The sequence below is a fragment of the Tachyglossus aculeatus genome, chromosome 8 (genome assembly GCF_015852505.1).
Source record: "Tachyglossus aculeatus isolate mTacAcu1 chromosome 8, mTacAcu1.pri, whole genome shotgun sequence".
NCBI classification, from domain to species: Eukaryota; Metazoa; Chordata; class Mammalia; order Monotremata; family Tachyglossidae; genus Tachyglossus; species Tachyglossus aculeatus.
Window position 1 is genome coordinate 36,414,399 of NC_052073.1, and position 11,572 is coordinate 36,425,970.

The 11,572-nt window shown below is 51.6% G+C and overlaps 1 protein-coding gene across 1 annotated transcript in view; it reads left to right on the forward strand.

Annotated features, from left to right (window-relative positions):
- The first annotated feature begins 6,152 nt into the window (after positions 1–6,152).
- The window catches only part of TM9SF4 (transmembrane 9 superfamily member 4), a 53,574-nt gene continuing 48,154 nt past the window's right edge, over positions 6,153–11,572 (forward strand). The window contains exon 1 of the mRNA XM_038750550.1: positions 6,153–6,193. Coding sequence (XP_038606478.1) covers positions 6,179–6,193 — 15 coding nt within the window. The 5' untranslated portion in view covers positions 6,153–6,178. The remainder of the gene's footprint in view (positions 6,194–11,572) is intronic.

Genomic DNA, 11,572 nt, shown 5'->3' on the forward strand with positions numbered 1-11,572 from the left:
TAAGCGCTCGGGAAGTCCAAGTCGGCAACATCTAGAGACGGGCCCTACCCGACAGCGGGCTCACGGTCTAGAAGGGGGAGACGGACGACAAAACCAAACATATTACGGCAGCAGACCCTCTCCCATCGCCCCGGGACCCCCTCATTCATTCATTCATTCATTCATTCAATCATATTTATTGAGCGCTTACTGTGTGCAGAGCACTGGACTAAGCGCTCGGGAAGTCCAAGTCGGCAACATCTAGAGTCAGTCTCTACCCGACAGCGGGCTCACGGTCTAGAAGGGGGAGACGGACAACAAAACCAAACATATTACGGCGGCAGACCCTCTCCCATCGCCCCGGGACCCCCTCATTCATTCATTCATTCATTCATTTATTCAATCGTATTTATTGAGCGCTTACTGGGTGCAGAGCACTGGACTAAGCGCTCGGGAAGTCCAAGTCGGCAACATCTAGAGATGGGCCCTACCCGACAGCAGGCTCACGGTCTAGAAGGGGGAGACGGATGACAAAACCAAACATATTATGGCGGCAGACCCTCGCCCATCACCCTGGGACCCCCTCATTCATTCAGTCGTATTTACTGAGCGCTTACTGTGTGCAGAGCACTGGACTAAGCGCTCGGGAAGTCCAAGTCAGCAACATCTTGAGACGGTCCCTACCCAACAGTGGGCTCACAGGCTAGAAGGGGGAGACAGACGACAAAACCAAACATATTAGAGCGGCAGACCCTCGCCCATCGCCCCGGGACCCCCTCATTCATTCATTCATTTATTCAATCAATCGAATTTATTCATTCATTCATTCAATTGCATTTATTGAGCGCTTACTGTGTGCAGAGCACTGGACTAAGCGCTTGGGAAGTACAAGTCAGCAACATCTTGAGACGGTCCCTACCCAACAGTGGGCTCACAGTCGAGAAGGGGGAGACAGACGACAAAACCAAACATATTACAGCGGCAGACCCTTGCCCATCGCCCCAGAACCCCCTCATTCATTCATTGTCGTATTTATTGAGCGCTTACTGTGTGCAGAGCACTGGACTAAGTGCTTGGGAAGTCCAAGTCAGCAACATCTTGAGACGGTCCCTACCCGACAGCGGGCTCACAGTCTAGAAGGGGGAGACAGATGACAAAACAAAACATATTACGGCGGCAGACCCTCACCCATTGCCCCGCGACCCCCTCATTCATTCATTCATTCATTCATTCAATCATATTTATTGAGCACTTACTGTGTGCAGAGCACTGGACTAAGCGCTTGGGAAGTACAAGTCAGCAACATCTAGAGACGGTCCCTACCCGACAGCGGGCTCGCAGTCGAGAAGGGGGAGACGGACGACAAAACCAAACATATTACGGCGGCAGACCCTCGCCCATCGCCCTGGGACCCCCTCATTCATTCAGTCGTATTTATTGAGCGCTTACTGGGTGCAGAGCACTGGACTAAGCGCTTGGGAAGTCCAAGTCAGCAACATCTTAGAGACGGTCCCTACCCGACAGCGGGCTCACAGTCTAGAAGGGGGAGACAGACAACAAAACAAAACATATTACAGCGGCAGACCCTCGCCCATCGCCCCGGGACCCCCTCATTCATTCATTCATTCATTCATTCAATCATATTTATTGAGCGCTTACTCTGTGCAGAGCACTGGACTAAGCGCTCGGGAAGTCCAAGTCGGCAACATCTAGAGTCGGTCTCTACCCGACAGCGGGCTCACGGTCTAGAAGGGGGAGACGGACGACAAAACCAAACATATTACGGCAGCAGACCCTCTCCCATCACCCTGGGACCCCCTCATTCATTCAGTCGTATTTACTGAGCGCTTACTGTGTGCAGAGCACTGGACTAAGCGCTCGGGAAGTCCAAGTCGGCAACATATAGAGACGGTCCCTACCCGACAGCGGGCTCACAGTCTAGAAGGGGGAGACAGACGACAAAACCAAACATATTACAGCGGCAGACCCTCGCCCATCGCCCCGGGACCCCCTCATTCATTCATTCATTTATTCAATCAATCGAATTTATTCATTCATTCATTCAATTGTATTTATTGAGCGCTTACTGTGTGCAGAGCACTGGACTAAGCGCTTGGGAAGTCCAAGTCGGCAACATCTAGAGACGGGCCCTACTTGACAGCGGGCTCACAGTCGAGAAGGGGGAGACGGACGACAAAACCAAACATATTACGGCGGCAGACCCTCACACATCGCCCCAGAACCCCCTCATTCATTCATTGTCGTATTTATTGAGCACTTACTGTGTGCAGAGGACTGGACTAAGCACTTGGGAAGTCCAAGTTGGCAACATCTAGAGACGGTCCCTACCCAACAGCGGGCTCACAGCCTAGAAGGGGGAGACAGACGACAAAACCAAACATATTACAGCGGCAGACCCTCACCCATCGCCCCAGGACCCCCTCATTCATTCATTCATTCAGTCATTCATTCATTCAATCGTATTTATTGAGCGCTTACTGTGTGCAGAGCACTGGACTAAGCGCTTGGGAAGTCCAAGTCGGCAACATCTAGAGACGGTCCCTACCCGACAGCGGGCTCACAGTCTAGAAGGGGGAGACAGACGATAAAACCAAACATATTACGGCGGCAGACCCTCGCCCATTGCCTTGGGACCCCCTCATTCATTCATTCATTCATTCATTCATTCAATCAATCATATTTATTGAGCGCTTACTGTGTGCAGAGCACTGGACTAAGCGCTTGGGAAGTCCAAGTCAGCAACATCTTAGAGACGGTCCCTACCCAACAGCGGGCTCACAGTCTAGAAGGGGGAATCAATCAATCAATCAATCGTATTTATTGAGCGCTTACTGTGTGCAGAGCACTGGACTAAGCGCTTGGGAAGTCCAAGTTGGCAACATCTAGAGACGGTCCCTACCCGACAGTGGGCTCACAGGCTAGAAGGGGGAGACGGAGAACAAAACCAGACAACAAAACAAAACATATTACAGCAGCAGACCCTCACCCATCGCCCCGGGACCCCTTCATTCATTCATTCATTCATTCATTCATTCAGCCGTATTTATTGAGCGCTTACTGTGTGCAGAGCACTGGACTAAGCACTTGGGAAGTGCAGTCACTTCACTTCCCTGCGCCTCAGTTCCCTACCAACCGTGGCTCAGTGAAAAGAGCTTTGGAATCAGAGGTCATGGGTTCAAATCCCGGCTCCGCCAACTGTCAGCCGGGTGACTCTGGGCGAGTCACTTCACTCCTCTGGGCCTCAGTTCCCTCCTCTGGAAAATGGGGGTGAAGAGTGTGAGCCCCCCGTGGGACAACCTGATCACCTGGTGACCTCCCCAGTGCTTAGAACAGTGCTTGGAACATAGTAAGTGCTTAATAAATGCCATTATTATTATTATTATTGTTATTATTATTATTCTCTGAGCCTCAGTTTCCCCATCCGGACAATGGGGATGAAGACCGGGAGCCCCACGGAGGACAGGAACTGTGTCTGACCTGATGACTGCGTATCTCCCCCAGCGCTTAGAACGGTGCCTGGCACGTAGTATTCAGTCATTCATTCAATCGTACTTATTGAGCACCTACTGTGTGCAGAGCACTGTACTAAGCGCTTGGGAAGTCCAAGTCGGCAACATATAGAGACGGTCCCTACCCAACAGCGGGCTCACAGTCAAGAAGGGGGAGCAGTAAGTAAGTAGTAAGCGTGGCTCAGTGGAAAGAGCCCGGGCTTTGGAGTCAGGGGTCATGGGTTCGAATCCCACCTCTGCCACTTGTCAGCTGGGTGACTTTGGGCGAGTCACTTCACTTCTCTGGGCCTCAGCTCCCTCATCTGGAAAATGGGGACGAAGACCTTGAGCCCCCCCGTGGGACAACCTGATCTCCTTGTAACCTCCCCAGCGCTTAGAACAGTGCTTGGCACGGAGTAGGCGCTTAATAAATGCCATTATAAAAAGCGCTTAACTAATACTATAAAAAATGAATAAATAAAGCAGATAAATAACATTTAAGCAGCACCTACTGGGAGAGCCCAATAATTAGTAGATTGAATCCCTACCCGCAAAAAGCTTACAGTGTAACAATCAAGCCTAATATTTATTGAATACCTACTGCGGGAAGAAGCACTGTACTAAGCACTCGCGGGGGAGTGGGGGAGTTAATAGAAATAAATAAACATGATCCTTGTCGTCATTGTCATTATTTGAATAACCAGGGGGCACAAGATAAGAAAAATTGGTGCCCAGTGGTTAGCGCCTGGGAATCAGAAGGACCTGGGTTCAAATCCCGCTCCGCCCCTTGTCTGCTGTGTGACCTTGGGCCAGTCACTTCACTTCTCTGGGCCTCACTTCCCTCGTCTGTCGAATGGGGACGAAGTCATTCAGTCATTCATTCGTTCAATCGTATTTATTGAGCGCTCACTGTGTGCAGAGCACTGTACTAAGCGCTTGGGAAGTCCAAGTTGGCAACGTAGAGAGACGGTCCCTACCCGACAGCGGGCTCACAGTCTAGAAATGGCAAGTGTAAATGGAAATAGCGTAATTATTAATTATCGCTATTATTAGATTGTGAGCTTATTGTGGACAGGGAATGTCACTGTTGTTGTATTGGACTTTCCTAAGGGCTTAATACAGTGCTCCGCAGGAAAGAGCCCGGCCTTGGGAGTCAGAGGTCATGGGTTCGAATCCTGGCTCCACCCCTTGTCAGTTGGGTGACTTTGGGCGAGCCACTTCACTTCTCTGGCCCTCAATTACCTCATCTGGAAAATGGGGACGAAGACTGTGAGCTCCCCGTGGGACAACCTGATCACCTTGGAACCTCCCCAGCGCTTAGAACAGTGCTTTGCACATAGTAAGCGCTTAATAAATACCATCATTATTATTGCGGGTTCAAATCCCGGCTCCGCCGCTTGTCAGCTGGGTGACTTTGGGCAAGTCACTTCCCTTCTCTGGGCCTCAGTTCCCTCATCTGTCAGATGGGGATGAAGACTGGGAGCCCCACGGGGGACAAACTGATCACCTTGGATCCCTCCCCAGCGCTTAGAACAGTGCTTCGCACGTAGTAAGCGCTTAACAAATGCCATCATTATTGCTATTATTAATAATAAATACCCGTTGTTGGGTAGGGACCATCTTTATATGTTGCCAACTTGTACTTTCCAAGCGCTTAGTCCAGAGCTCTGCACACAGTAAGCGCTCAATAAATACGATTGGATGAATGAATGAATGAGTGAATCTTCCCCTCCCCACAGCAACTGTATATATGTATATATGTTTGTACGGATTTATTACTCTATTTATTTTACTTGTACATATTTATTCTATTTATTTTATTTTGTTAATATGTTTGGTTTGGTTCTCTGTCTCCCCCTTTTAGACTGTGAGCCCACAGTTGGGCAGGGACTGTCTCTAGATGTTGCCAGCTTGGACTTCCCAAGCGCTTAGTACAGTGCTCTGCACACAGGAAGCGCTCAATAAATACGATTGAATGAATGAATGAATGAATGAATGAATGACCGACTGACTGAGTGACTGACAGCCCGCTAGCACCTCACCGGACTCCGCCCCCACCCTCGGGCGGGAGCGCGGCTTCCTGCCGTTGATTGGCCGGGAGGGGCGGGGCCTCTCGCCGTTTATTGGCCGAACGGGGCGGGCCTCTCACCGTTGACTGGCCGAGCGGGGTCGGGCGGGGCGTGACATCTCGCCGTTGATTGGCCGAGCGAGGCCGGGGCTACTCGCCGCGCGAGTAGGGGGTTCTCGCCGACGATTGGCCAAGCGGGGACGGGCGTGGCGTGACTTCTCGCCGTTGATTGGCCGAGCGCGGCCGGGGCCTCTCGCCATTGATTGGCCGAGCGGGGCGCGGCCTCTCGCCTTCGATTGGCCGAGCGGGGTCGTGCGGGGAGGGGGCGCGCGCGCGCGAGGCATCTCGCCGTTGATTGGCCGAGCCGGTCGGGGCTTCTCGCCGTTGATTGGTCGAGCCGGACCGGGACCTCACGCCGTTGATTGGCCGAGCGGAGCGGGGCCTCTCTCCTTCGATTGGCCGAGCGGGGCCGGGTGGGGCGTGATATCTCGCCGTCGATTGGCCGAGCGGTACCGGGATTGGGCGGGGCGGTGTCGGGTGAGTCCGGGCCCCGCCTCTCCCTCTGACGTCACCGCCCCGCGCCACTTCCGGTTACGTCACGTCGGCGACACGTGGACCCAAGATGGCGGCGGCGGCGGTGAGTGACGGGAGGGGGCACTGTGCTAAGCGCCCACTTTGTGCCGAGCACTGTGCTAAGCGCCTATTCGGTTTGGAGCCCTGTGCTAATCGCCCGGTCTGTGCTGAACACTGTACTAAACGCCCAGCCTGTGCCGAGCACTGTGCTAAGCGCCCACTTTGTGCCGAGCATTATACTGAGCGCCCACTTTGTGCCGAGCACTGTGCTAAGCGCCTGCTCCGTGCCGAGTACCGTGCTAAGCTCCCGGTCTGTGCCGGATACTGTACTAAACGCCCTCTTCGTGCCGATTACTGTGCTAAGCGCCCGGACTGTACTAAACGTCCAGTCTGTGCTGAGCACTGTGTTAAGCGCCCACTTTCTGCCGAGTATTGTACTGAGCGCCCACTCTGTGGCGAGCACTGTGCTAAGCGCCCACTTTGTGCCGAGCACTGTGCTAAGCGCCTGCTCCGTGCCGAGTACCGTGCTAAGCTCCCGGTCTGTGCCGGATACTGTACTAAGCGCCCTCTTTGTGCCGAGCACTGTGCTAAGCGCCCGGACTGTACTAGACGCCCAGCCTGTGCTGAGCACTGTTAAGCGCCCACTTTGTGCCGAGCTTTGTACTGAGCGCCCACTTTGTGGCGAGCACTGTGCTAAGCGCCTGCTCTGTGCCGAGCACCGTGATAAGCTCCCAGTCTGTGCTGGATACTGTGCTAAGCGCCCTCTCTGTGCCGAGCACTGTGCTAACCGCCTGCTTTGTGCCGAGTACCGTGCTAAGCCCCCGGTCTATGCTGGATACTGTGCTAAGCGCCCGGACTGTACTGAACGCCCAGCCTGTGCTGAGGAGCACTGTGTTAAGCGCCCACTTTGTGCCGAGCACTGTGCTAAGCGCCTGCTCTGTGCCGAGCACCGTGATAAGCTCCCGGACTGTACTAAACGCCCAACCTGTGCTGAGGAGCACTGTGTTAAGCGCCCACGTTGTGCCGAGCATTATACTGAGCGCCCACTTTGTGCCGAGCACTGTGCTAAGCGCCTGCTCTGTGCCGAGTACCGTACTAAGCTCCCGGTCTGTGCTGAATACTGTGCTAAGCGCCCTTTCTGTGCCGAGCACTGTGCTAAGCGCCCACTTTGTGGCGAGCATTATACTGAGCGTCCACTTTGTGCCGAGCATTGTGCTGAACGCCTACTCTGTGCCGAGTACTGTGCCGATAAGCTCCCGGTCTGTGCTGAATACTGTGCTAAACGCCCACTTTGTGCCGAGTATTGTACTAAGCGCCCAGCCTGTCGAGCACTGTGCTAAGCGCCCACTTTGGGCCGAGTGCTGTGCTAAGCGCCCTGTTTGTGCCGAGCACTGTGACAAGCACCCACTCTGTGCTGTCCACTGTGATAAGCGCCTAGTCTGTGCCGAGCAGAGCGCTTACTACAGTTCTGTGCACACAGCGCTCAATAAATACGATTGAATGAATGAATGAGCACCGTGCTAAGCGCCCAGTCGGAGGGAAGGCTTCACATTGGATGGCCCGATGGAGGAAAGAACCACCCCCGTAATTGGGGTATTTAGGAAGCGCCTACTATGTGCCAGGCACTGTACTAAGCGCTGAGGGGGATACAAGGTGATCAGGCTGGCCCACGGGGGGCCTCACAGTCTTCATCCCCATTTGACAGATGAGGAAACTGAGGCACAGAGGAGTGAAGTGGCTTGCCCAAAGTCACCCAGCAGGCATGTGGCGGAGCCGGGATTTGAACCCACGCCCTCTGACTCCCCAGCCCGGGCTCCATCAATCAGCGCTATTTATTGAGCGCTTACTTTGTTAAAATGGTATCTGTTAAGCGCTTACTCTGTGCTAGGCCCTGTAATAATAATAATAATGGCACTTGTTAAGCGCTTACTATGTGCCAAGCACTGTACTAAGCGCTGAGGGGGATACAAGGTGATCAGGCTGTCCCACATGGGGCTCACAGTCTTCATCCCCGCTGTTGGGTAGCGACCGTCTCTAGATGTTGCCAACTTGTCCTTCCCAAGCGCTTAGTACAGTGCTCTGCCCACAGTAAGCGCTCAGTAAATACGACTGACTGAATGAATGAATGAATCCTCCTGCACCCCGCAACTCTCCTCCTTCCTCCCTGCACCCTTCAATCCTCCCTGAGTCCCTCAATAATAGTAATAATAATAATGATGGCATTTATTAAGCGCTTACTATGTGCAAAGCACTGTTCTAAGCGCTGATCCTAAGCCCAATCCTCCCCGCACCCCTCAATCTTCCTCCCTCCTCTCTGCCCCCCTCAACCGCTCCTCAACCCCTCAACTCATCCTCTAGCCTGTGAGCCCGCTGTCGGGTAGGGACCGCCTCTAGATGTTGCCAGCTTGGACTTCCCAAGCGCTTAGTACAGTGCTCTGCACACAGTAAGCGCTCAATAAATACGATTGAATGAATGAATGAATATGCGCTATTCTATTTATTTTATTTTGTTAATCTGTTTTGTTTTGTCGTCCGTCTCCCCCTTCTAGACGGTGAGCCCGCTGTTAGGCAGGGACCGCCTCTATATGTTGCCAACTTGTACTTCCCAAGCGCTTAGTACAGTGCTCTGCACGCAGTAAGCGCTCAATAAATGCGATTGAATGAATGAATGAATGAATATGCGCTATTCTATTTATTTTATTTTGTTAATCTGTTTTGTTGTCCGTCTCCCCCTTCTAGACTGTGAGCCCACTGTCGGGTAGGGACCGCCTCTAGATGTTGCCAACTTGGACTTCCCAAGCGCTTAGTACAGTGCTCTGCACACAGTAAGCGCTCAATAAATACGAATGAATGAATGAATATGCGCTATTCTATTTATTCTATTTTGTTAATCTGTTTTGTTGTTCGTCTCCCCCTTCTAGACTGTGAGCCCGCTGTTGGGTAGGGACCGTCTCTAGATGTTGCCAACTTGGACTTCCCAAGCGCTTAGTCCAGTGCTCTGCACACAGTAAGCGCTCAATAAATATGAATGAATGAATGAATGAATATGCGCTATTCTATTTATTTTATTTTGTTAATCTGTTTTGTTGTCCGTCTCCCCCTTCTCGACTGTGAGCCCTCTGTCGGGTAGGGACCGTCTCTAGATGTTGCCAACTTGGACTTCCCAAGCGCTTAGTCCAGTGCTCTGCGCACAGTGAGCGTTCAATTAATACGATTGAATGAATGAATGAATGAATATGCGCTATTCTATTTATTTTATTTTGTTAATCTGTTTTGTTTTGTTGTCCGTCTTCCCCTTTCTAGCCTGTGAGCCCGCTGTTGGGTAGGGACCGTCTCTAGATGTTGCCAACTTGGATTTCCCAAGTGCTTAGTACAGTGCTCTGCACACAGTAAGCGCTCAATAAATACGATTGAATGAATGAACAAATATGCGCTATTCTATTTCTTGTATTTTGTTAATCTGTTTTGTTTTGCCGTCCGTCTCCCCCTTCTAGCCTGTGAGCCCGCTGTTGGGTAGGGACCGTCTCTAGATGTTGCCAACTTGGACTTCCCAAGCGCTTAGTCCAGTGCTCTGCGCACAGTAAGCGCTCAATAAATACGATTGATTGATTGATTGGACTTCCCAAGCGCTTAGTACAGTGCTCTGCCCACAGTAAGCGCTCAATAAATACGACTGAATGCTTGAATAAGACTGTGAGCCCCTTGCCGGGTAGGGGCCGTCTCTAGATGTTGCCACCTCGTACTTCCCAAGCGCTTAGTACAGTGCTCCGCACACAGTAAGCGCTCAATAAATACGATTGAATGAATGATGATGGTATTTGGCAAGCGCTCACTATGTGCCAAGCACTCTTCTAAATGCCGACAGGGACTGTGTGTCCAACCTGATGACCTTGCCTCTCCCCCGGCGCTCAGTACAGCGGCTGGCACGTAGTGAGCGCTTAACAAATATCATAAAAAAACCAAATGTCATATCTCTGTTTGCTTTGGGTGAAAAATTCACCCAGCTCCTATTTATTTACCAAATTCCACCCACCACTTCCTCGTCCTCCCTGTTTCACTCTTCCCTTTTGTGCCCGGAGGAAGTGCTTAATACATTCATTTCTTCTTCAGTCCTATTTATTGAGCGCTTACTCTGTTCCACCCAACGCTTCCTCATCCTCCCTGTTTCACTCTTCCCTGGCGTGCCCGGAGGAAGTGCTTAATACATTCATTTTTTTCTTCAGTCCTATTTATTGAGCGCTTACTCTGTTCCACCCAACGCTTCCTCGTCCTCCCTGTTTCACTCTTCCCTGGCAAGTCCGGAGGAAGTGCTTAATACATTCATTTCTTCTTCAGTCCTATTTATTGAGCGCTTACTCTGTTCCACCCAACGCTTCCTCGTCCTCCCTGTTTCACTCTTTCCTGGCGTGCCCGGAGGAAGTGCTTAATACATTCATTTCTTCTTCAGTCCTATTTATTGAGCGCTTACTCTGTGCCGAGCACCGCTCCACCCAACGCTTTCTCGTCCTCCCTGTTTCACTCTTCCCTGGCGTGCCCGGAGGAAGTGCTTAATACATTCATTTCTTCTTCAGTCCTATTTATTGAGCGCTCACTCTGTGCCGAGCACCACTCCACCCAACGCTTCCTCGTCCTCCCTGTTTCACTCTTTCCTGGCGTGCCCGGAGGAAGTGCTTAATACATTCATTTCTTCTTCAGTCCTATTTATTGAGCGCTTACTCTGTTCCACCCAACGCTTCCTCGTCCTCCCTGTTTCACTCTTCCCTGGCGTGCCCGGAGGAAGTGCTTAATACATTCATTTTTTCTTCAGTCCTATTTATTGAGCGCTCCCTCTGTGCCGAGCACCATTCCACCTAACGCTTCCTCGTCCTCCCTGTTTCACTCTTTCCTGGCGTGCCCGGAGGAAGTGCTTAATACATTCATTTCTTCTTCAGTCCTATTTATTGAGCGCTTACTCTGTTCCACCCAACGCTTCCTCATCCTCCCTGTTTCACTCTTCCCTGGCGTGCCCGGAGGAAGTGCTTAGTACTTTCATTTTTTCTTCAGTCCTATTTATTGAGCGCTTACTCTGTTCCACCCAACGCTTCCTCGTCCTCCCTGTTTCACTCTTCCCTGGCAAGTCCGGAGGAAGTGCTTAATACATTCATTTTTTCTTCAGTCCTATTTATTGAGCGCTTACTCTGTTCCACCCAACACTTCCTCGTCCTCCCTGTTTCACTCTTCCCTTTTGTGCCCGGAGGAAGTGCTTAATACATTCATTTCTTCTTCAGTCCTATTTATTGAGCGCTTATTCTGTGCTGAGCACCGCTCCACCCAACGCTTCCTCGTCCTCCCTGTTTCACTCTTCCCTGGCGTGCCCGGAGGAAGTGCTTAATACATTCATTTTTTCTTCAGTCCTATTTATTGAGCGCTTACTCTGTTCCACCCAATGCTTCCTCGTCCTCCC